Below are 26270 nucleotides of genomic sequence, written 5' to 3' on the forward strand. Positions count from 1 at the left end.
ACATTCCAAGCTGCTAAAATTTTATTTTTCAGTAAAAATTTTACTCTTGAGCAGTTTATGTTTTTCCTAAAATTTTTATTTAAATATAACCATAACTTCTGGGATACAATGGTGCCCCAAATAGTTGTTCTTTAAGAAACATTAAGGTTATTGTAATATAGTTAGTAAAATGAGAAAATACATTTGCACATTTTATTATTTTCTATCCTGGTTTTAAAAAATGCTTTGGCAAAACTCTACTTGATAATGAGTAGAAATGATCACATTCTAAGGTTATAAGTCATGGAAAGGAGTTGTTGGAAGTCACAGATGTTAAAGATGGAGAGACTGAACTTGAGTTTCAGGAGTTAATTCCTGTGGAAACAGAAGCCAACTTTGGGAGCTTTAAGTAGATTTGCTGGAAGAAGCTGTCATGCTGCTACTTTTATCGATTTATTTTATGCCTAAGAAGCTGACTGTAAATGGGTGAAAGATGTCACTCTTTGGGGTCTTCAATTTCTACTCCCTGCATCTTTTTATGTAGAAATCCCTCCTGCCTCCCCTCTGAAGCTTATAGAAGGAAAATAACAAAAGTTGAATACCATTTTTTTCTGATCTTTGACTCTTCTAAAGCGCTTGAAAATGTTCATATCATAAGACTCTTGATTAGATGGCCATAGTAGCAGGGCTACTTATCCCTACTCTCATATCTGAAGATCTTCAAGGAATGCAGAAATTAAACATGTCTCTTTTACATTTTTTCCCCTAGATTTTGGTTCAGTAGAAGAAAAGAAATGTAAATCCTCAGGTTGGAGCTTTATCATTAAGTTTTCAAGTCATGGATGCAAGGAACTGGAAAAGGCTTTAAAAGCTTCTTCAGGTAAATGAAAAAAGAGCAATTTGCATTGCAAGCTTAACTTCTTTTTTTTAAAACTTTTAAGTTCAGGGGTACATGTGAAGTTATGTTGGTAAACTTGTGTCATGGGGCTTTGTTGTACAGATTATTTTGTTACTCAGGTATTAAGCCTAGTACTCACTTTTTTTTTCCTGATCTTCTCCCTCCTCCCACTCTGCACTATCCAAAAGGCCCCAGTGTGTGTTGTTCACCTGTCTATTTCCATGTATTCTCATCATTTGGCTCCTGCATATATGTGAAAACATGCAATGTTTAGTTTTCTTTTCTTGCTTTAGTTCACTAAGAATAATGGCTTCCAGCTCCATCCATGTCCCTGCAAAGGACATGATCTTATTCTTTTTTTATGGCTCCATAGTATTCTATGATGTATATGCACCACATTTTCTATATCCAGTCTATCATTGATGGGCATTTAGATTGATTCCATGTCTTCACTATTATGAATAATTACAAGCTTAACCTCTACTCCGGTCTTCTATTGTTAATTCGGCTTTTGAGGCTTTATCAGGTGTTCTACTTTGTGTTTTAAAAAAATCTATTTGGCAATTTTTGCCTCTGCTTTCTCTTTCATATGTCATGGTAGTGAGACATCACACAGGTTAAGAAGTTCACCAGGTTATCTCCTCTGTATTATAAATATGTTATCAGTGTGCAGCCCTTTTCTCCCTTATGATGATTGGCAAACAAGCCTAGACAAGTGACATTATCAAGAGACGGTTCAGTTTCACTTGCTGACATGGCTACTCCGTGGAGGTCAGGTTTTTGGTGTATGCTGGTTGGCAGTGGAGACGGAGGAAAGGTGGTATGCTAGTCTTTGGGTGATTGAAGAGGGACTGAAAGGGTAAACTGATCTATACTGTGAAGGTACCATGTTAAGGAGTTTGGATTTCATTCTGATGGCTATCGGGTTCCATTAAAATATTTAATACATGGAGTGATGAGATAAAAGATTACCTAAGTAAAGTTGTAGAGAATAAAGAACAGTGGAGAAAGAAACATTTGGCAGGATTGAAAAACAAGAGATGGAAAGTAAAGGAGGAGTGAGGTCAACAGAGTGAAGATAAGGACCAAAAAATGTTCACTGGATTTGGTGATTAACACTTAGTTGCTGCTTTTGAGAAGTGTCTGTTCATGTCTTTTGTCCATTTTTAATGGGGTTATTTATTTTTTACTTGTTAAGTTGTTTAAGTCCCTTATAGATTCTGAATATTAGACTTTTATCAGAAGCATAGTTTGCAAATATTTTTTCCAATTTTGTAGGTTGTCTGTTACACATTGATAGTTTCTTTTGCTGTGCAGAAGCAGAAACAGGAAACCGAATACTGCATGTTCTTACTTTTAAGTGGGAGTTAAACATTGGATGCTTATGGACATAAAAATGGCAACAATTGTCACTGGGGACTGCTAGACAAGAGAGGGAGGGAGGAATCAAGGGTTGAAAAACTAACTGTTGGGTACTTACGCTCACTACCTGGGTGTTGGGATCAATCGTACTCCAAAGCTCAGTATCACATAATCCACCCAGGTAACAAACCTGAACATGTACCCCATGAATCTAGAATAAAGGTTGAAAAGAAAGTTACTTTTAAAGGAAGAGATTCCGAAGTATAGTAGGGATGGAGGTGAGACTGCATTTCATTGTGTGAGGCCATAGATTGAACAGTATCAGAGCTTAAATCCTCTTGGGGTAATGGCAAAGGTGGACACTGATCCATGTGTCATAGTTCTCGGTGAAGAAGCAGGGATTCTTGGGATATTGGTAGATGAGTGCAAGAAGGAGGAAGATGAGTAGTAAAACCAGGTTTATGTACTCATTCACTTACTTCATTCATCAACTATTTATGGAGTCTGTGGTATGTGTCAGGAATTGTTTTAGACACTCAAGATATAGCCGTGAATATGCCAGAGAAAGTGCTTGTCTTCATGGAGTTGACATGACAGAAGAGGAAAAGGTTTTGAATGAAGTGGAAAAAGAAGGATCTGAACATGGAAATGGAAGTGAGAGCTTTGAGAAGATGTTGACATCAGTCCTCAGCTGGGCTGGCAGTTGGAAGCCGCTTACCAATTTTATTTTATTTCACATTTAACAAATACAGGGCACCTACTATGTGCCAGCACAATTTTAAGCGATTTACAAAAATTAACCAGTGTCTCCTCCTACCTATGTGTTAAGTATTATTCATATTAACATTTTACAGACAGGGACACTGAGGCCCAGAAATGTTGTCCAAGATTATCGTTCATAAGAAATAGATATGAAATGCAAATGCATAAAATCTGGCTTAACAGTCTGGGGTCTTGACTGTTGCACGGGGCTGCCTTTTCTAGGGGAAAAGAGTTAGCTGGAACAGAGATCTCACTGGGGTATTGAAAGGGAGGCTAAAGCCTTAAAAAAAAACAACGTAATGGTAGAATCTGTAATTCTTAAATAGGTGTGCTGGCTAAGGCAGTGATTCTCAAACTTTAGTATGCATGACGATTACCTGGGGGATTCTCTTAAAGTGCTGATTCCCAAGGTTGTTCATTCTCTCAGATATTCTCCTGTAGGTCTTGGTGTGGGCTAAGAAATCCGCAGTTCCCTCAGATGATTGTGATTCAGTAATACAGGGATGGGACTTTGTGATTCACTGCATTAAAAAGGGTAATTATGTATATATTTAAAACACAGCTAAGAATGAAGATGAGGAAGCATCAGGTAATTTGTTAAAACTATGAAGATTTACAGGCACAGAAAGTCAAATATTGCATGTTCTCATACGTGAAAGCTAAAAAAAATTGATCTTATGGAGATAGAGTAGAACGATAATTATCAGAAGTTGGGGAGGAGGAGGGGTCAATGAAGAGAGGTTGCTTAATGGGTATAAACCTGTAGTTAGGTACAAGGAATAAATTTGGCCAGGTGCCACCTGCAATCCCAGCACTTTGGCAGGCTGAGGCGGGTGGATCATGAGGTCAAGAGATCGAGACCATCCTGGCCAACAAGGTGAAACCCCGTCTCTACTATAAATACAAAAAATTAGCTGGGTGTGGAAGCTCATGCCTATAGTCCCAGCTACTCGGGAGGCTGAGGCAGGAGGATTGCTTGAACCTGAGAGGCGGAGGTTGCAGTGATCTGAGATAGTGCCACTGCACTCCAGCCTGGTGACAGAGCAAGACTCTGTCTCAAAAAAAAAAAAAAAAAAGGAAATAAATTCTAGTGTTTGACAGCACAGTCAGGTGGCTATAGTTAACGATAATTTACTGTGAATTTTAAAATAGCTAGAAGACAAGATTTGAAATGCTCTCAACACAAACAAATGATAAGGTGATGGATATCCTAAATATCCTGATTTGATCATTACACATTCTATGCATGTATCAAAATATCACATGCGCCCCATAAATATGTACCATTATTATGTATAAATAAAAAATAAAAAAGCAAAAAAAAAAAAAACAAACACTGTCAGGCTTTAATGATTTCTGACTATGAGTACAATATGATCATTTTATGAAATTGCAAAATTTGGACAATTACAAGGAAATGAAAACCACTCAAAATCTGATCTACCAGATTGGAAATTTCTTGTCATGACCATTACAAATGGAGATAAAGTATTTCTAAATTTATGAGGCACATAAGTGGGAAAAAAGCTTCCATTAGCATTTCACACTTTTCAGAACACTTTTCATGTGTTAAGTAATAGATTCCTGTTAATTAACAGCTTATTTTACTCATTGTTAGTATACCAGATGCAATAAACTGTTTTCCTTCTGATATTTTATTATGAAAATTTTAAAACATATAGACAAGAATGTTGTAATAAATACCCATATACCGATTTCCTATATACAATTAACATTTTGTAATTTTACTACATACATGTACATATATTATTTATAATATTGACTGATTATTTGAAATATATATTATGTATTTAAAGTGTTTATAATATTTGCTGAACTATTGGGAAGTAAGTTTCAGATATCATAACACTTCATCACTAAATATATGCATGTATCATCTAAGAAGAACATTCTCTTGCATAATGAGATGCTCACACTAAAAATATAAAGAGTACGAACAATAATTCCCTAATATCATCTACTCTCAGGCAAGAGCTGTTTTTCTTTTTAAAAAAATATACCTTAGTTTTGGCTGGGCACAGTGGCTCACGCCTGTAATCCCAACACTTTGGGAGGCTGAGGCAGTCAGATGACTTGAGGCCAGGAGTTTGAGACCAGCCTGGCCAACCTGGTGAAACCCCATCTCTACTAAAAATACAAAAATTAGCCAGGTGTGGTGGCTTACACCTATAGTCCTAGCTACTCAGGAGGCTGAGGCAGGAGAATTGCTTGAACCCGGGGGGCAGAGGTTGCAATGAGCATGCCACTGCACTCAAGCCTGGGCTACAGAGTGAGACTCTGTCTCAAAAAAATATATATATATAAAAAAATAAAAAGAAAACCACCAAAAATAAAATAAATATACCTTAGTTTTTAGAGCAGTTTTAGGTTCACAGCACAATTGAGTGCAAAGTACAGAGAGTTCCTGTATGTCCTCTGCTCCCACACAGGCAAAGCCTTCCCCACTGTCAACATCTCCCATCAGAGTGGAACATTTGTTACAGTGGATGAACCTACATTGACACATTGTCATCCAAAGTCCATAATTTACATTAGGGTTCATTCTTGGTGTTGAGCATTTAATGACTTTTGACAAATGTATAATGACATGTGCCCTCCATTGTAGTATTATACAGAACAGTGTCACTGCCCTAAATATCCTTTGTGCTCTGCCTATTCATCCCTCCCTTCTTCCTGTCCACAATTTGTCTTTTGACTGTTTCCATAGTTTGGCTTTTTCCAGGATGTCATACAGTTTGATAGATTTTTTTTTTTTTTAATACTTGATAGACTTTTCACTTTTCATTTGCTTTCTTCTGTATAGGAACCCAAAACAATGTGTTGCGAGGAGACCCGTTCATCAGAGGGGGAGGTGCAGGCTTCATATCTGGCCTTAGTTACCTAGAGCTGGACAATCCTGCTGGAAACAAAAGGCGATATTCTGCCTGGGCAGAATCTGTGACCGATCTTCCTGAAGTCATAAAACAAAAGGTATATCATGCTTTGTTTAAAGCAATAGGAAGCAGTCATGTTTATTTGCATGAGGAAAATGAAGGTGGTTAAATCAAGATGGTTAAACAGACATGGCTGTAATTAGCATTTTCTGTATCCCAATTATATTTTGTAGAGTAAAATGAATGAACACATAATAATAAGAAACAGAAGGTGTGTTATTCAATTTTAGTAGCAAATGTTAAATGTCTTGAAACTTCCAAGAGAAATTAATGACAAAATTTGCATTTTTAACTTTCAATCTAAGTTTGATTATGTTTTCCTTGGTCCCGAATTCAGAGGAGTTATAGATTCTTGCAAGGGGAAGGCATGTAAGTTTGCCTTCTGTTATGTTCCTATCACCGTTCTTTGTGTGGCCATGGCTTGTGGGCTCCTGAAGTCATACAAATTAGGATAGTAACAAGTTGGCTGGCAGAATTTTAAGATGTTTTATTGTTATCATCAGTTCTTTTATATTGCAACATACGTGTTTCCAAAAATCATTGAGCTATGCAAAATTGCACAATAAAGGGCTTATAGAAAAAAAATCAGGTTAGAGACACAGCACTGAAATTTATCATCTGTGACACTCATATGAAAAAGATAGGTGCCAATAAAAATAGTTGCCTGGTTTTATACATGTTAAATTATTAAAAATGTATCTATACTACAATAAGTGTGGTGCATTACTTAGAAAAAGACCTGAAGCTTTCTGGGTGCTGGAAGGGTTACGGCTTGTGAGTTACCGTGAAGTGGTAGAAGAACAGCAGTCAAAAACCCGACAGACGTTTGTAACAGCAGATGTGAACAGGTATAGTTTATAATGCAGGAAATGAACTGACACAGATGTTGAGGGGTGTGTGAGTGAGTGTCTGTGTGTGTCCATGCACATGAGTACGCATGAGTTTTGTGTATTCCTATGCGGCTTGTTTCAGCTGTGTGAAGCATTTTGTGTTCACCCTGTGTTTCATGTGGATATAGTTGTACATAAGAAAACCCCAAATCTGTGCTATGCTCAGAATTTTCACAGTATATCAATCTCAATGGAAAAAATTCACCTTATCAAAAGAAACATTATAGCAGAACCGATTCTATGATCTATTCCCTGCATGAAAGTCAATGTCCCAGGCAAAGCCTGATTTTCAGAGATACATTTTATAAACTCAAAAATTTCAATAGGTCCTCAAGTACTCTCCTAACCCCCATACAGTACCCATTGGCTTCCAAATACGGGTGAGGGAGGGAGGATGAATTTTTCCTAGAAAGTCTTATCTTAAAGGACCATCTGTTAATATTCGAAATGGCCTATATTCATTGTCAGCATCCCATACAAATCTTTAGAAACTCTTGATTAGATTAAATTATTGATTAGAGAAAGACACATGTTCTTTAACAGTGTCTACGTACTTTTCCACATAGGACTATAAATTTTCATATTTATGCTAACTTTTTAGCAGGGCAAAAAGGGAACAGAGAAAGAAAAGGCACTATGCAGGTACAGGTATATGACTATGCAAAGCCATTGTGTTCGGAAGAGCTTGGGCTCTTAGGAACCAATGGTGCCTATCTCTTCCCAGTCCAGGCATCATGGTGGTAGCCTGAAATTGACTATGGTGAGAGTAGCTACACTGCAGAAACTGGTAAATGCTATAAAGCAAAGACGTTTTTGTTCCTGGGAGAGCAGACTGTTAAAGTTGAGTTAGTACATCTGTGATTTCACAGTTGCTTTTCTTCTGAAATAGCCAACGCAGAGTAATAATGTTTACCTGTTTTAAATTTCTCCTTGAGGAAAGAATCCATGATTTCCACTAAGAGATATGTTAAATCTCTCAGTCAGGAAATTTAATTCTAAATTTAATTTCACTTGCTTCTTTGCTGTAATTTAAGTACATTTCCTTTTCTTCTGTCTTCAGTAGGGGTGGTAATGTATTATTATCTTCAAAATAATCTTCCATTAACTAGAAAATGAATGACCTTTTTTATTTTATTTTATTTTATTTGAGACGGAGTTTCACTCCTGTTGCTCAGGCTGGAGTGCAATGGCACAATCCTGGCTCACCGCAAACTCTGCCTCCCAGGTTCAAGTGATTCTCCTGCCTCAGCCTCCTGAGTAGCTGGGATTACAGGCATGAGCCACCACACCTGGCTAATTTTGTATTTTTAGTAGAGATAGGGTTTCTCCATGTTGGTCAGGCTGGTCTCGAACTCCCGACCTCAGGTGATCCCCCCTGCCTCAGCCTCCCAAAGTGCAGGGATTACAGGTGTGAGTCATAGCGTCTGGCCTGGTTTTTTTTTGTTTTTGTTTTCGTTTTTTTTTTTTAATCTTATGCATGCACAAAAGATACATAAAAAATTCTTCCCCCATCTGACCCTAATTTTCCTTAAGTTTGTCTTGATTTTGTTGCAAAGAGAGTGCACTGTTTTCTTTTGTATTTGAATAAAAAACAATTGTAACAAACTTACCAGTGGCTTTTGATTTTGTTTTAATGAGAGTCGTGCCTAAACATGAAAAGCAAAATATTCTTGCCTAAATCCCTGATTACTGACAATGATGTCTTTATTTCTATAGCTGACACCTTTATATGAGCTGGTAAAGGAAGTACCTTGTGCCTCTGTGAAAAAACTATACCTGAAACGGGCTCTTGAAGAGTATCTGGATGAATTTGACCCCTGTCATTGCCGGCCTTGTCAAAATGGTGGTTTGGCCACTGTTGCGGGGACCCATTGTCTGTGCCATTGCAAACCATACACATTTGGGGCGGCGTGTGAGCAAGGAGTCCTCGTAGGGAATCAAGCAGGTCAGTGGGGTGAATTTTCTCTAGTCACCCTGTACACACTGAAAGGGAATTACCCTGTTTCTCTGCTCCTTGAGATGCTTCATCTTTGAAGAGATGAAGTCTCAAATGAATTTAGAATCCTCCTTCCCTTTCCTACTTTCAGATTATAGCTGCTGTGATTAAGGCTCTTCCTGTTATCTCTATTTATCCATCTGAACTAACAGCCCCACTGTGCCCTCCACTTCCCATTCTCTATTAGAAGAGTTATGATTAAAACACCTTCATCCTCTGTAATTATCTCAATAAAATTTTGCTGTAACAAAGGTCTGTGAACTTGTATATTTGCATTGCCTAACCTTTCTGATGGCATGCTCTTTGAAACATTTCTATTTCTTACCTGTATGATGTACTATCAATCACTCACAAATATTTGTTGAACATCTACTTTGTGCTCTACAGTGTACATGGTGCTTCAAGCACTTGGTACAGGGCTATGCAAAATTGACTTTATGAGTAGTCAAAGTATGACTACAATCTATATACTTTTGTTTCTATGGTTATTTACATGTCTGTCTCTTCTAGAACGCTCATTACTTAAGGTCAGGGTTGTTTGATTCCTTTCTTTATTCCCAGAGCTTGACAAAAGGCTTCATTCATAGAAGTCCCTAAATGAATGATAAATGAATAAATATAAGACTAGACTAAAGAGGCTTATAGACAAGCATTACAAAGGCATCTTTATCCCCAAATGTCTCTCCAAGTGGCCTGTTCTGGTAAATTAAAATTGTACCACTGTGATTCATTCCTTTGTGGCTTGGATTTCCCCTTATCTGTTAAAATGGAAGCACCCCCTTCTGCTATCTAATTAAATAGAATGGTAACAGATTTCCAGCCCATCTCCATTCACTGTTGTGAGAAGTAAATAAATGATACAATGTACATAAAAGTGCTTTGAAACAGTTGTAAAATAATCAACAAATAAAGGATATTATTGCAAGAGGTTCACTAAGGCAACCTTAATATGGACATTCCTAGTCTGTGTGTAGAGCCATTCTGAACATCGTAGAAAACCTCAATGAAGGTGAAGGTAATCAATATCCAGAATGATCTCTTCCTCCAGTTAACTTGTTAGCAGGAAGCATAGCACTAAGTTCCCAAGTCCTCTTTAAGAACTTATTGATCAACCTCTTTCTCATCTTGTAGGAGGGGTTGATGGAGGTTGGAGTTGCTGGTCCTCTTGGAGCCCCTGTGTTCAAGGGAAGAAAACAAGGAGCCGAGAATGCAATAACCCACCTCCCAGTGGGGGTGGGAGAACCTGCATTGGAGAAACAACTGAAAGCACACAATGTGAAGACGAGGAGCTGGAGCACTTGAGGTAATGGAGACCCGACCCCCTGGCAGTTGCATAGAACACAGTGCCCTCTTCAGTTAGCGTGGAACACATGATTGCTGCTGTCAAGAGATAGATAAAAAAGTTAAATGGCTATTTTTTACCAGGGACTGCTTTGTCCCTCAGCACTAGGGTGAGTTGAAGGAGCTTGCTCTGTGTGCTTCAGGTTTTCCTGAAACAAGTGTTACAAAAGGCTGGGTAATTGGGAAGTAGTCCAGCTGAGTGGATACGATCATTCAATCGTTTGTTTTGGCCACCTACTTGCTGTGTGACGTTGGGCAAGTTACTGGCCACATCTCTAAAATTAGCATGATAATAGCAGATAAACTGATACTAAGATTATCTGTTTATTGTTATTGTCAGAATTAAATGAGATTAGCACCCAAAGTTTGTATTACTTTTCAGATATACCATTCTTACTCATTTAATTTTTGGATTAAGCATAGAGCCAGTTGCTTGAGATGGAGAATATCTTGGTGGGTGAACCCAGTAGCCTGGCACCAACTTCCCATTTGTCAGGACCCTGCAAAAGCCATCTCAGAAATGCTCAGTTGATGAATCATAGCCCTGGGTCAGAATTCTTTATGCCGCACCCTACATCCTCCTTAGTAATTTTTGCAGACTGGAGTTGGCAATATGTTCTAGTAAGATAATTCGAAGGTCATGTGAATTGAAGAAAGAGATGAGGTGTTTGGGTATCTGGTAGAAACATAGGGAGGTGGGAAGCCTTATTCCTAAATCTTCGGTGCCTTGTAATCCAGCATTCATCAGTATATCTTGACTGAGGAAGCTGACAAGCACGTGAATTATGGTGGGAAGAGGATGCTGGCTGCTGTGCTCATGTTTCTGGGAGGATGAGGGTCTGGGAGGAGATCTCTGAGAGGATGCATTTTTCCTGCTTTTCAACATAAAGCTAAGGGGAGAGGCACATCCTAAGAAAGGCATTGAAGAGATTTTTCACTCTTGGTTCTCAGGGGAGGGGAAGTATCTTCCTTCTCAGTACGAATAGGAAAATTAAACTTGCCACAGTTTCCTCAAAGTGTGGCAAGATTATAAGGAACTCAGCTGAGAAGGAGGCCACACTCCCAGTCTATTTGTACTACTTTCTCTCAGATTTTGCGTCTCTGGAGTGGAGATAATATTAATGTTATTTTGACTTTAGAGGCATCATACATTTACCTTTTAAAGAAGTTTATATAATTTCTTGAAGTATAATTTGATCTATTAGTTATTTTTTGATCTTGCAGTTTTTTTATTGCTGTTTTCCATGCAGAAGCTGATAAGGACAGTATAAAAATAAACTATTAAAAATGTTAAAAAAAAAAAAAAGAAAACCATTGTTTAATGACAGATGTCATCGTTATCAGTATCTTTATTACAGGCTCCCTCAAGAGATAGTCATAGTGATGGTAAAGTGTCAGGATTGGCATTTGTGGGATGATATTAGGACTTCTCTTCTCCCATCTTACTTTTACGTTTAAGATTTACTCCAAGCCTTACTAAAACTTGCCTTCACCAAATAATGTGCTTTCAGTTATCCACGTTCAGAAAGAAATGTAGACACTAAGACTTCCTATTTCTTTATTGCCTTGTGAGAGGTAGAAGGTGCACAATTGTAGGACCCTAATTGACTAGATGTAAATCCAGTTTTGGTATTTATTAGTTCATAATCTTGGACAAGTTATTCAAACTTTCTGCGCCATTGTTTTTTCCATGTATCTCATGGTGTTGCTGTATGAATTGAGATAATACACATGTGCAGAGCAACTGCCATGGTGCCTGACATACAGTAAATGCTTAGTAAAAGGTACTTATAATTTTGTGTTACCTCTCTTTTGGGGTCACTAACTCTAATTAATTACCTTCCTTTTTTTTTTTTTTTTTTTTTTTTTTTTTGAGATGGAGTCTCGCTCTGTCACCCAGGCTGGAGTACGGTGGTGGGATCTCAGCTCACTGCAATCTCCGCCTCCCAAGCTCTGGAGATTCTCCTGCCTCAGCCTCCTAAGTAGCTGGGATTACAGATGTGCATCACTGTACCTGGCTAATTTTTGTAGTTTTAGTAGAGATGGGGTTTTACCTTGTTGGCCAGGCTGGTCTCGGAACTCCTGACCTCAGGCTATCTGCCTGTCCTGACCTCCCAAAGTGCTGGGATTACAGACGGGAATTGTCGCTCATCGCCCAATACCTTATTTTCAATACAGAATTTACTCTGTATTAAATGAATTTCAGACCCAAACAGCAAGAGGAAAGGTAGGTTTTGAAGCAGGTGACCTCTAGGAAGCAGAAAGTACTATGTTGGCCAAGAGACTTTCTTTTTCTTTTCATTTTTCTGTTTGTTTTTCATACTACTGACCCAGCAGCTATTGAAATCACTGTCTTTTGTTAGCTTGAGTTTGTTTTGAGTTTTCTACCACAGGATGTAAGCAGATATTTGGTTCTAAGAATGACAAAAATATTACACCAATGTACTTAAATGAATAGAGTTCCTTCAGATACAAAGGAGAAATCCATTGTAATGCAAAATAATTATTATACTGTGCAAATCAATCACATTAATTCCTTTTTTTTTTTCCTTCCAGGTTGCTTGAACCACATTGCTTTCCTTTGTCTTTGGTTCCGACAAAATTCTGTCCATCACCTCCTGCCTTGAAAGATGGATTTGTTCAAGTTGGTTATGAAAGATATTTTTTTCCTTTATAATGCTCCAACTTCTATCTCTCTACTGAGCCCATAACCTATTCTCTTCTTTCATGGTGAAGCCGTGCAAAAAATATTTTATATGTGCATATTAGTTTTAGTGGTGAGGGTTTTAGTGTGTGACTTTTTTTCTTTGGCCCAAGGTGATCTGAACTCTGCAGAAGGCAGTGCATCTTCTGTGGTGTGGGAAATCAATACTGCCACTCAGTGAATCAAAAATGTCATCATGCCAGAGGGCTGCTAAACATTGCCACTGGAAACACCAAACTGCGAATCTGCAAGCTTACTCTTTAACTTACAGGACTTCTCTTATTTTTGCCACTGAGAGAAGGCTTTTCCCCCGCTCATAACTGTAGGCCCTGGGATGAAGTATTAGGTTTATTCCAGGAGTCAATAAGAGAGTTAGCTAGTGTCTAGTGAGATATGCATCATTCTACTTTGAGCAATTGAAGTTTCCTCTTCAGGAAAGAAGAGTAGTCATCTGCCATTTGTCATTCTAGGGACTTTTGTTGTTCTTGGCTTTTGGGACATTTTAGTTAATGCTACTCTCAGTCTTTATGATGAGGCTTTGGCCTGAAGCCCCAGTGGTGCCTCTTCATGGCTCACACAGGATATTGTTCTTGAGGACTCTCTCTGTTACCAGCACTGCTTTGCTCACAAGGGCTTTTGCGTTTCAAATCTCAGGCCCTTTACCATGCATTCACTGAAAATTTACTGAGGTTTCCCCAAATGTAGGCTCTACTGGGAGATGAAAGTTGTGTGTTCGTGGTGTATGTGTTTGTGGAGAGAGAGAGAGAGAGAGAGAGAGAGAGAATGAACCTAGCATCTCTTCCACGCATTCTGTCCTACCACAGTCACCATAATTCATGGAGCTCCTGAATGGAACATATGCTCAGAGAATAGGCCAAGCAAACTCATGCACCTTAGCAAGCCATGAGGCTGCTGTCCCCAACTGCAGTGCATGCGGTGTTGTTTTAGGAGCCAAGAGTCCCAAATATTGCTCTATGGACTGGCTGCATCCGAATTTCTCAGGGAACTTAACACTAGAGATGACTGTTTCTCCCTTGTCCTCCACATTTTCTGATTTGATAGGTTGGGAGTACAGCCTGAGAGTCTATTTTTTAATTTCTACAAGTGATTATGATCTACAGCCATGTTTGTGCACTGTTGAATCAGACTTCCTCATATAAAAGTTTTTGTTTTGTTTTGTTTTTGCAAGGTAGAGGAAGGAATAGGATCATGAGTCAAAAGAGAAGATGTGCTCCTCCCCATTTCCCTCAAACCTCAGCATCGACCTGGCCCATTCTGTTTCTTACTAACTTCCATGATTGAGCCAGACTGGGCCAGGAAGTGCATACTGACAATGGGAAGGAGATACCAGGAAATCTTGTTTAATCCCTAAAGCAGAGCTGGTCAAGGTCTGAGCTCTAAGCCCTCTCCCAGGCTTGAGTTTTTTCACCATCTCCTTGGGTGGAAGAAAATGAGAAGCGTAAGGAAAGAGAGACCCCGAGTGAGTGTGATTACCCCCACCCCCAGGCTCAGACTTCAAATTCCTCCTTGCTTCAACATGAAAGCTCACTTCCTGGCATTATAGGCTAGTGAAATGTTCTTGAATCTGACCCAGCCCCAGCAGCATTCCATATATATGGTGTGGAGTAGGAGGTTAGGATGGGAGAAGATCAACATTATGCTTCCCCTAAAAGTTATCAGTGAGAAACTTAAACTTTCATGAACATACTGATAGGACTGGAAAATTTCTGGGTGTTCATGCTGGCATTTTGTAGGCAGTATTGTCAATGAACAGCTCATAATACCTTTTTTTTTTTTTTTCCAGAGAGTGACAGAGTCTTGCTTTGTCACCCAGGTTGGCATGCAGTGGCACTATCTCGCCTCACTGCAACCTCTGTCCCCCGGGTTCAAGTGATTCTCATGTCTCAGCCTCCTGAGTAGCTGGGACTACAGGCATGCACCACCATGCCCTGCTAATTTTTGTATTTTTGTTAGAGAAAGGGTTTTGCCATGTTGGCTGGGCTGGTCTCAAACTCCTGACCTCAGGTGACCCACCTGCCTGGGCCTCCTGGAGTGCTAGAATTACAGGCATGAGCCACCATGCCCGGCCTAGTAATACCTTAATATGAAGAGCTGACTGACAAAGATGTTCTCCAAATCTGATAAAGAACTGATTTTTCCTAAAAGTAAAAGAAATTAATTGGACAGTGTCCAAATAATTTTAATAGAATGTAATTTTAGTAGAATGCTTAATATAGTCCTTGGTATTATGGGAGCAATCAATACATTATAGACAGTGGTATTAATAGTTTTATTTCAATTAATGGTGGTGCTAGTGTTATTGACTATATAGAGGAAAATGTTTTTATAGACACTTTTGTGAATCAGTTATTTAAATGCAGCTTGCCTGATGATTATGATTTATAGACCAAATGTACGTAAAGAAAACTTTTGTTAATGCAAAATAGACAAACTCTTTCTTTTTCCGTCTTTTACTTTTGTTTAGGATGAAGGTACAACGTTTCCTGTGGGGAAAAATGTAGTGTACACTTGCAATGAAGGATACTCTCTTATTGGAAACCCAGTGGCCAGATGTGGAGAAGATTTACGGTGGCTTGTTGGGGAAATGCATTGTCAGAGTGAGTGGTGTCAGTTGTATATAATTTAAGATGAGAAAATTACGTGGAAGAGAATGAATCAAGCTAAATAACACTCACCATATGGCCCATGTGTTGGCCTTCCTCTCCTGTAAGTCTGATATGATCCTGTTCAAGTTTTAGAAGCTACTTGAATAAGCCCTCCGCCTTCTCTAGTTGGTAATGTTTCCATTCAGTGAGGTCAATTTTATTGCAATATAAAACTTTCTGGTGCAAATCAGAATAGGCCAGGGAACTCTCTTTAGATGAAGACCATAAGGATATTCTTTAGAGTTCAGTTACTCAGGATGTACCACAATCAATCAGCTTTCTTCAATGCTTTGCATCCTATTCTATTCGGAGAAAGGCATCTGAATAATAGCTTCTGCATGCTGCACCACCCTAAGACTACTCTGGCTTCCATCTTACTTGCAATATAAGTTTGTCAGCAAATAAATAGGTCAAGCTGTAGGGATACATTTTTCCTAAATCAGTTGCTCTGTGCTATATGAGGAAAGCCCTAGTGTACACACACACATATATATATTTCTCCCTTTGGGAATATACCTATTGTGAAATTTCTGAGTAATTGGGTATTCATACATTGGGCATATATACATTTAGATTTAGTGGAGGCTTCCAGCCTTCCAAGTGGTTGTACTGATTTACATCTCTAGCATAATCTGATACGTCAAGATTGCTTTATGTCCTTACACTTGATAGCATCAGCCATAGTGGTCAGTGTATAGTGAGATATATATATATATGTGTGTGTGTGTGTGTGTGTATGTGTGTATTTGTTTTTTTTTTTTTTGGAGACAGAGTCTCACTCTGTTGCCCAGGCTGGAGTGCAGTGGTGCCATCTCAGCTCACTACAACCTCCACATCCCAGGTTCATGTGATTCTTGTGCCTCAGCCTTCTGAGTGGCTGGGACTACAGTTGTGTGCCAACACACCCTGCTAATTTTTTGTATTTTTAGTAGAGACAGGGTGTCACCACGTTGACCAGGCTAGTCTTGAAGTCCTGAACTGAGGCAATCCACCCATCTTGGCCTCCCAGAGTGCTGGGATTATAGGCGCGAGCCACTGTGCCCGGCCTATTTTTATATTTTTTCTAATGACTAATAATGTTAAGCTTGTTTTCATATGTTTGTTGGCCATTGGTTATATTCCTTGGAGAAATGGCTGTCCATGTCTTTTATCCATTAAAAATAATTGGTTTGCCTGTCTTTTTCTTCTTTTTAATTTCATTTTTTATTTAATTTTTTTTTTATTTCCATAGGTTTTTGGGGAACAGATGGTGTTTGGTTACATGAGTAAGTTCTTTAGTGGTAATTGTGAGATTTTGATGCACCCATCACTCAAGCAGCATACACTGCACCCAATTTGTAGCCTTTTTTCCCTTATCCCCTTCCCGCCGTTTCTCCCTAAGTGCCCAAAGTCCATTGCGTCACTCTTATGCCTTTGCATCCTCAGAGCTTACCTCCCACTTGTGAGTGAGAACAATGTTTGGTTTCCTTCCTTCCTTCCTTCCTTCCTTCCTTCCTTCCTTCCTTCCTTCCTTCCTTCCTTCCTTCCTTCCTTCCTTCCTTCCTTCCCTCTTTCCCTCTTTCTCTCCTTCTCTCCTTCCTTCTCTCCTTCTCTCTCTCTTTTCTTTCCTTCTTTCTTTTCTTTTCTTTTCTTTTCTTTTCTTTTCTTTTCTTTTCTTTTCTTTTCTTTTCTTTTCTCTCTTTGAGACAGAGTCTCTCTCTGTCACCCAAGCTGGAGTGCAGTGGCATGATCTCAGCTCACTGCAACCCCTTGCTCCTGGGTTCAAACGTTCAAGCAATTCTGCCTCAGACTCCTGAGTAGCTGGGACTACAGGCGCATAATGCCACAACCAGCTAATTTTTGTATTTTTAGTAGAGACAGGATTTCGCTATGTTGGCCAGGATGGTCTTGAACTCTTGACCTTTTGATCTGCCTGCCTCGGCCTCCCAAAGTGCTGGGATTACAGGTGTGAGCTACCGCGCCTGGCCCAATGTTTGGTTTTCAATTCCTGAGTTACTTCACTTAGAATAATAGTCTCCAGTCTCATCCAGGTGGCTGCGAATGCCATTAATTAATTCCTTTTTATGACTGAGTAGTATTCTGTCATGTATATATACCACAGTCTTTTTATCCACTTGTTCATTGACTGATGGGCATTGTCTTTTACTTATTAATCTCTCTCTCTCTCTCTCTTTCTCTTGGAATCCTTAAGCAGAAACAAATGAAATACAATATGAATATAAATATTTGCTAGTTGGGAGTAATAAAGCCAAAAGTTTATTCTTAGAAAAGATTAATAAGAAACTTCTACTTGAAGGGCTTCTTTTCCTTTATTATGAATCTACTGATGAAACATTGTCCCAGTTTTTGTTTATCTAAAGTGTCTGTCTTTCACCTTGACTTTTTAAAGGACTTTTTTTTTTTTTTTTTTTTTTTTTTTTTTTTTTTTGAGACAGAGTCTCGCTTATCACCAGGCTGGAGTGCAGTGGCATGATCTCGCCTCACACTGACCTCCGCCTCCTGGGTTCAAATGATTCTCCTGCCTCAGCCTCCTGAGTAGCTTGGACTACAGGCGTGCACCACCATGCTCAGCTAATTTTTGTATTTTTAGTAGAGACAGGGTTTCACTATGTTGGCCAGGATGGTCTCTCCATCTCTTGACCTCGTGATCTATCCACCTTGGTCTCCCAAAGTGTTGAGATTACAGGCATGAGCCACCACGCCTGGCCAGGATATTTTTATTAGGTAAGACGTTCTAAGCTAGCAGTTGTTTTTTATTTTAATTAATTAATTAATTATTATTTTTTTGAGACGGAGTTTCATTCTTGTCTCCCAGGCTGGATTGCAATGGTGCGATCTTGGCTCACTGCAACCTCTGCCTCCCAGGTTCAAGTAATTCTCCTGCCTCAGCCTCCTGAGTAGCTGGGATTACAGACACCCACCACCACGCCCAGCTAATGTTTGTATTTTTAGTTTGTATTTTTAGAGACACAGGGTTTCTTCATGTTGGCCAGGCTGGTCTCAAACTTCTGACCTCAGGTGATCCCCACCCCTCGGCCTCCCAAAAGGCTGGGATCCCAGGCATAAGCCACCATGCCTGGCTGCTAGCAGTTATTTTTTTAAAGTCATTTGAAGATATTATTAATATTACATTGCCCTCTGACAATTGTTTTCTAGGGAAAAGTCAACTTTTAGTCTTGCAATTTTTTCTTTGGAAATGATGCCTTTTCTCTCTGACCACTTTCAAGAAGATTATTAGTAATTATTATCATTTTTTGCTTTTTCAATAAGTTTATTGTCCTTATCTGAAAAATCCTCATGAAAAATTGTTTGGTTTAGCTCTCAGCAGCCTGTTCCTGAGCTCTGAGGAAGTTTGCCTTATTCTGAGCTAACCTATCTTTCTTCTGGGCAAGTGACATTTTGGGAAGGTTCCACTTCTTTTTAACTTCTTTCTTGGTCTTCTTTTCATAGACTGGAATGTCTCGTATAGCACCATGAACCTTCTTATACATCTCCTCCATCATGTCTGGAGTTACGCCATTCTTTATGTATTGAGAGAACTTTTTCTTGTAAGCATCTTCATCTTCTTTCCTTAAGTAGTGCATGCAGTCTGCAACATTCTGGCCCATGATGTGATTCCGGTGTAGTTCTGCATTTAATTTCTTGCTTTCAGAATCATAACCAGGGACTTGTTTGGTACTGTGAGGGATAGATAAGCCTCCATCCACAGCTCCCTTTAGGGTGCTAAAAACTTTATTGCCACTGGTAGTTCTGGCCAGACCTGCGTCCAGATAGCAGGTAAAGGCACCCTGCTGACCATCGATACTTTTCACATTGTATTCATCTCCAGTCAACTCCACTTGGCCTTCATAGATCCTGTCCATGCCAAACCTATTGAGAAGCCTGCGGGCCAGCAGCAGACCAGTACAATATGTTTTAGCATCATTTGTCAGGCCAATCTTCACACCATATTTTGGCAGTTTATGTGCATACACTGCACAGACTATCATGATACAGGACTAAGCATTCTGACAAATGATACCTCTGTTTGTTACACAAAGTATCATCCTGTATTTGGGTATGCTGTATTTATTTTTATCCGGTATCACCAAGCATTTCCAAACATAGTAATCAGTTTTACCCTCTTGTCATCTTCTAAATTTCACTTAGTATCTTTTAAAGTAGGCCTTGTTATTAACAACTTTAACAAACCCCATCCTGTGGAACAGAGACCTGCATTTGTGGTTTGACAGAGACCTGCAGGCCCAGTAGTGCTAGGGTAGGAAAGGGGTATTATTAATTATTTTTTGCTTTTGGTTTTCACCAGCAACTTTACTCTGGTGTTCCTAGGTATAATTTTCTTTACATTTTTCCTGGCTGATATTCAAAGCACTTATTGAACCTGTGCTTTAAGTCCTTTGTCAGTTTTAGACGATTACTTAACCATTACATCCTAAAACATTGCTTCTGTCCCATTCTTGCTCACTTGTCCTTATGAGACACAAATTATACATTTTTTGGACCATTTTATATATATATATATATATATAAATAAATTATATTTTAAGTTCTAGGGTACATGTGCACAACGTGCAGGTTTATTACATATGTATACATGTGCCATGTTGGTGTGCTGCACCCACCAACTCATCATTTACATTAGGTATATCTCCTAATGCTATCCCTCCTTGCCCTCCTCCCCACAATACGACCGGTGTGTGATGTTCCCCTTCCTGTGTCCAAGTGATCTCATTGATCAATTCCCACCTATGAGTGAGAACATGTGGTATTTGGTTTTCTCTTCTTGCGATAGTTTGCTGAGATTGATGGTTTCCAGCTGCATCCATGTCCCTACAAAGGACACAAACTCATCCTTTTTTATGGCTGCATAGTATTCCATGGTGTATATGTGCCACATTTTCTTAATCCAGTCTGTCACTGATGGACATTTGGGTTGATTCCAAGTCTTTGCTATTGTGAATAGTGCTGCAATAAACATACGTGTGCATGTGTCTTTATAGGAGCATGACTTATAATCCTTTGGGTATATCCCCAGTAATGAGATGGCTGGGTCAAATGTTATTTCTAGTTCTAGATCCTTGTGGAATTGCCACACTGTTTTCCACAATGGTTGAAGTAGTATACAGTTCCGCCAACAGTGTAAAAGTGTTCCTATTTCTCCACATCCTCTCCAGCACCTGTTGTTTCCTGATTTTTTAATGCTTGCCATTCTAACTGGTGTCAGATGGTATCTCATTGTGGTTTTGATTTGCATTTCTCTGATGGCCAGTGATGATGAGCATTTTTTCATGTGTCTGTTGGCTGTGTGAATGTCTTCTTTTGAGAAGTGTCTGTTCATATCCTTTGCCCACTTTTTGATGGGGTTGTTTGTTTTTTTCTTGTAAATTTGATTGAGTTCTTTATAGGTTCTGGATATTAGCCCTTTGTCAGTTGAGTAGATTGCAACAATTTTCTCCCATTCTGTAGGTTGCCTGTTCACTCTGATGGTAGTTTCTTTTGCTGTGCAGAAGCTCTTTAGTTTAATTAGATCCCATTTGTCAATTTTGGCTTTTGCTGCTGTTGCTTTTGGTGTTTTAGACATGAAGTCCTTACCCATGCCTATGTCCTGAATGGTATTCTCTAGGTTTTCTTCTAGGGTTTTTATGGTATTAGGTCTAATATTTAAGTCTTTAATCCATCTTGAATTAATTTTCGTATAAGGAGTAAGGGAAGGATCCAGTTTCAGCTTTCTACTTATGGCTAGCCAATTTTCCCAGCACCATTTATTAAATAGGGAATTCTTTCCCCATTTCTTGTTTTTGTCAGGTTTGTCAAACATCAGATGGCTGTAGATGTGTGGTATTATTTCTGAGGGCTCTGTTCTGTTCCATTGGTCTATATGTCTGTTTTGGTATCAGTACCATGCTGTTTTGGTTACTGTAGCCTTGTAGTATAGTTTGAAGTCAGGTAGCATGATGCCTCCAGCTTTGTTCTTTTAGCTTAAGATTTTCTTGGCAATGCAGGGTGTTTTTGGTTCCATATGAACTTTAAAGCAGTTTTTTCCAATTCTGTGAAGTCATTGGTAGCTTGATGGGGATGGCATTGAATCTTTAAATAACCTTGGCAGTATGGCCATTTTCACGATATTGATTCTTCCTATCCAGGAGCATGGTATGTTCTTCCATTTGTTTGTGTCCTCTTTTATTTCACTGAGCAGTGGTTTGTAGTTCTCCTTGAAGAGGTCCTTTACATCCCTTGTCAGTTGGATTCCTAGATGTTTTATTCTCTTTGAAGCTATTGTGAGTGGGAGTTCATTCATGATTTGGCTCTCTGTTTGTCTGTTACTGGTGTATAAAAATGCTTGTGACTTTTGCACATTGATTTTGTATCCTGAGACTTTGCTGAAGTTGCTTATCGGCTTAAGGAGATTCTGGGCTGAGACAATGAGGTTTTCTAAATATACAATCATGTCATCTGCAAACAGGGACAATTTGACTTCTTCTCTTCCTAACTGAATACCTTTTATTTCTTTCTCTTGCCTGATTGCCCTAGCCAGAACTTCCAACACTATGTTGAATAAGAGTAGTGAGAGAGGACATCCCTGTCTTGTGCCAGTTTTCAAAGGGAATGCTTCCAGTTTTTGCCCATTCAGTATGATATTGGCTGTGGGTTTGTCATAAATATCTATTATTTTGAGACACGTTCCATCTATACCAAATTTATTGAGAGTTTTTAGCATGAAGGGCTGTTGAATTTTGTCAAAGGCCTTTTCTGCATCTGTTGAGATCATCATGTGGTTTTTGTCTTTGGTTCTGTTTGTATGCTGGATTACATTTATTGATTTGTGTATGTTGAACCAGCCTTGCATCCTAGGGATGAAGCCCAGTTGGTCATGGTGGATAAGCTTTTTGATGTGCTGCTGGATTCGGTTTGCCAGTATTTTATTGAAGATTCTTGCATCGATGTTCATGAGGGATATTGGTCTAAAATTCTCTTTTTTTGTTGTATCTCTGTCAGGCTTTGGTATCAGGATGATGTTGGCCTCATAAAATGAGTTAGGCAGGATTCCCTCTTTTTCTATTGTTTGGAATAGTTTCAGAAGGAATGGTACCAACTCCTCCTTGTACTTCTGGTAGAATTCGGCTGTGAATCCTTCTGGTACTGAACTTTTTTTGGTTGGTAGGCTATTAATAATTGCCTCAATTTCACAGCCTGCTATTGGTCTATTCAGATTCAACTCCTTCCTGGTTTAGTCTTGGGAGAGTGTAAGTGTCCAGGAAATTACCCATTTCTTCTAGGTTTTCTAGTTTATTTGCATAGAGGTGTTTATAGTTTCTCTGATGGTAGTTTGTATTTCTGTGGGGTTGGTGGTGATATCCCCTTTATCATTTTTCATTGTGTCGATTTGATTCTTTTCTCTTTTCTTCTTTATTAGTCTTGCTAGCAGTCTATCAATTTTGTTGATCTTTTCAAAAAACCAGCTCCTGGATTCATTGATTTTTTGGAGGATTTTTTGTGTCTCTATCTCCTTCAGTTCTGCTCTGATCTTAGTTATTTCTTGCCTTCTGCTACCTTTTGAATGTGTTTGCTCTTGCTTATCTAGTTTTTTAAATTGTGATGTTAGGTATCAATTTTAGATCTTTCCTGCTTTCTCTTGTGGGCATTTAGTGCTGTAAATTTCCCTCTACACACTGCTTTAAATGTGTCCCAGAGATTCTGGTATGTTGTATCTTTGTTCTCATTGGTTTCAAAGAACATCTTTATTTCTGCTTTCATTTCCTTATGTACCCAGTAGTCATTCAGGAGCAGGTTGTTCAGTTTCCATGTAGTTGAGCAGTTTTGCTTGAGTTTCTTAGTACTGAATTCTAGTTTGATTGCACTGGGGTCTGAGAGACAGTTTGTTATAATTTCTGTTCTTGTACATTTGCTGAGGAGTGCTTTACTTCCAACTATGTGGTCAATTTTGGAATAAGTGCGATGTGGTGCTGAGAAGAATGTATATTCTGTTGATTTGGGGTGGAGAGTTCTGTAGATGTCTATTAGGTCTGCTTGGTGCACAGTTGGGTTCAATTCCTGGATATCCTTGTTAACTTTCTGTCTCGTTGATCTGTCTAATGTTGACAGTGGGGTATTAAAGTCTCCCATTATTATTGTGTGGGAATCTAAGTCTCTTTGTAAGTCTCTAAGTACTTGCTTTATGAATCTGGTTGCTCCTGTATTGGGCGCATATATATTTAGGATGAATTCCTGATGAATTGATCCCTTTACCATTATGTAATGGCCTTCTTTGTCTCTTTTGATCTTTGATGGTTTAAAGTCTGTTTTGTCAGAGACTAGGATTGCAACCCCTGCTTTTTTGTTTTCCATTTGCTTGATAGATCTTCCTCCATCCCTTCATTTTGAGCCTATGTGTGTCTCTGCACGTGAGATGGGTCTCCTAAATACAGCAAACTGATAGGTCTTGACTCTTTATCCAATTTGCCAGTCTGTGTCTTTTAATTGGACTATTTAGTCCATTTACATTTAAGGTTAATATTGTTATGTGTGAACCTGATTCTGTCATTATGATATTAGCTGGTTATTTTGCTCACTAGTTGATGCAGTTTCTTCCTAGCATCGATGGACTTTACATTTTGACATGTTTTTGCAATGGCTGGTACCTGTTATTCCTTTCCATGTTTAGTGCTTCCTTCAAGATCTCTTGTAGGGCAGGCCTGGTGGTGACAAAATCTCTCAGCATTTGCTTGTCTGTAAAGGAGTTTATTTCTCCTACACTTATAAAACTTAGTTTGGCTGGATATGAAATTCTGGGTTTAAAATTCTTTTCTTTAAGAATGTTGAATATTGGCCCCCACTCTCTTCTGGCTTGGAGAGTTTCTTCCGAGAGATCTGCTGTTAGTCTGATGGACTTGCTCTTCTTGAGGACTATCTTTGTGGCGTTTTCTGTATTTCCTGAAATTGAATGTTGGCCTGCCTTACTAGGTTGGGGAAGTTCTCCTGGATGATATCCTGCCGAGTGTTTTCCAACTTGGTTCCATTTTCCCCATCACTTTCAGACACACCAATCAGACATAGATTTGGTCTTTTCACATAATCCCATATTTCTTGGAGGCTTTGTTCATTTCTTTTTACTCTTTATTCTCTACACTTCTCTTCTTGCTTCATTTCATTCATTTGATCTTCAATCGCTGATACTCTTTCTTCCAGTTGATTGAGTCAGTTACTGAAGCTTGTGCATTTGTCACGTAGTTCTCGTGTTATGGTTTTCATCTCTATCAGTTCTTTTAAGGTCTTCTCTGCATTGACTATTCTAGTTATCCATTCATCCGTTCTTTTTTCAAGGTTTTTAGTTTCTTTGCGCTGGTTACATAGTTCCTCCTTTAGCTCTGAGAAGTTTGATCGACTGAAGCCTTCTTCTCTCAATTCATTAAAGTCATTCTCCATCCAGCTTTGTTCCGTTGCTGAGGATGAGCTGCATTCCTTTGGAGGGGGAGATGCGCTCTGATTTTTTGAATTTCCAGCTTTTCTGCACTGCTTTTTCCCCATCTTTGTGGTTTTATCTGCCTTTCGTCTTTGATGATGGTGACATACTGATGGGGTTTTGGTGTGGGTGTCCTTTCTGTTTGTTAGTTTTCCTTCTAACAGTCAGGACCCTCAGCTGTAGGTCTGTTGGAGTCTGCTTGAGGTCCACTCCAGACCCTGTTTGCCTGGGTATCAGCAGCGGAGGCTGCAGAAGATAGAATATTGCTGAACAGCGAGTGTTGCTGTCTGATTCTTGCTCTGGAAGCTTCATCTCAGGAGTGTACCCTGACATTTGAGGTGTGAAGTGTCAGTCTGCAACTCAGTTGAAAATGCAGAAATCACCCATCTTCTGTGTCACTCACACTGGGAGGTGGAGGCTGGAGCTGTTCCTATTTGGCCATCTTGGGCATGCCGACCATTATATTTTTTAACGTCCTTTTTTGTTTATTTGTTTTCCATCTTTTCCCCCTCTGTTTCATTCTAAATATTTTCTTTTTCTTTTTATTATTTTTTATTTGTTACAGTTTATTGTGCAGGCTGTAGTGCAGTGGTGTGATCTCGGCTCATGGCAACCTCCGTTCCTAGGTTCAAGCGATTCTCCTGGCTCAGCCTCCTGCATAGCTAGGACTACAGGTTGCAGCACTGCATCTGGCTAATTTTTGTATTTTTAGTAAAGATGGGGTTTTGCCATCTTGGCCAGGCTGGTCTTGAACTCCTGACCAAAAGTGATCTGCCTGCTTTGGCCTCCCAAAGTGCTGGGACTACAGGCATGAGCCACCACACCTGGCCTCATTCTAAATATTTTTAATTGACCTATCTTCCAATTTATTAATTATCTGTATATTTCTCTATAATCTCCTTTTAAGAACTCTATTATAGAGTTTGAAACTTTATCAATTTTATTTTTCAACTTAAAAAACAATTTTATATATATGTATATTTTCAAGACAAGTTTTACCCCTGTCACTCATCCTGAAGTGCAGTGGTGCCATCTTGGCTCACTGTAATCTTTGCTTCCTGGGCCCAAGCAATTCTCCTGTCTCAGCCTTCTGAGTAGCTGGGATTATAGATGCTTGCCACAGTGCCCAGCTAATTTTTGTGCTTTTTAGTAGAGACAGGGTTTCACCATGTTGCTCTGGCTGTTCTCAAACTCCTGAGCTCAAGTGATCTGCCTGCCTCAGTCTCCCAAAATGCTGGGTTTATAGGTGTGAGCCATC

At 39.1% G+C, this 26270-nt stretch overlaps 2 protein-coding genes across 2 annotated transcripts in view; one reads left to right on the plus strand and one right to left on the minus strand.

The window, feature by feature from the left end:
• Positions 1-26270, plus strand: part of C7 (complement C7) — an 81307-nt gene that overhangs the window by 40139 nt on the left and 14898 nt on the right. The window contains exons 9-14 of the mRNA XM_005556792.5: positions 749-859; positions 5826-5992; positions 8562-8790; positions 9973-10144; positions 12739-12826; positions 15372-15504. Of these exons, the coding sequence (XP_005556849.3) occupies positions 749-859; positions 5826-5992; positions 8562-8790; positions 9973-10144; positions 12739-12826; positions 15372-15504 (900 nt within the window). The remainder of the gene's footprint in view (positions 1-748; positions 860-5825; positions 5993-8561; positions 8791-9972; positions 10145-12738; positions 12827-15371; positions 15505-26270) is intronic.
• Positions 17959-19878, minus strand: LOC102146690 (large ribosomal subunit protein uL18-like). The gene has a single exon (XM_073993373.1). It carries the CDS (start codon positions 19539-19541, stop codon positions 18867-18869), a length of 675 nt encoding a protein of 224 aa, XP_073849474.1. The 5' UTR covers positions 19542-19878; the 3' UTR covers positions 17959-18866.

This window comes from Macaca fascicularis, chromosome 6 (genome assembly GCF_037993035.2).
Source record: "Macaca fascicularis isolate 582-1 chromosome 6, T2T-MFA8v1.1".
Lineage (NCBI taxonomy): Eukaryota > Metazoa > Chordata > Mammalia > Primates > Cercopithecidae > Macaca > Macaca fascicularis.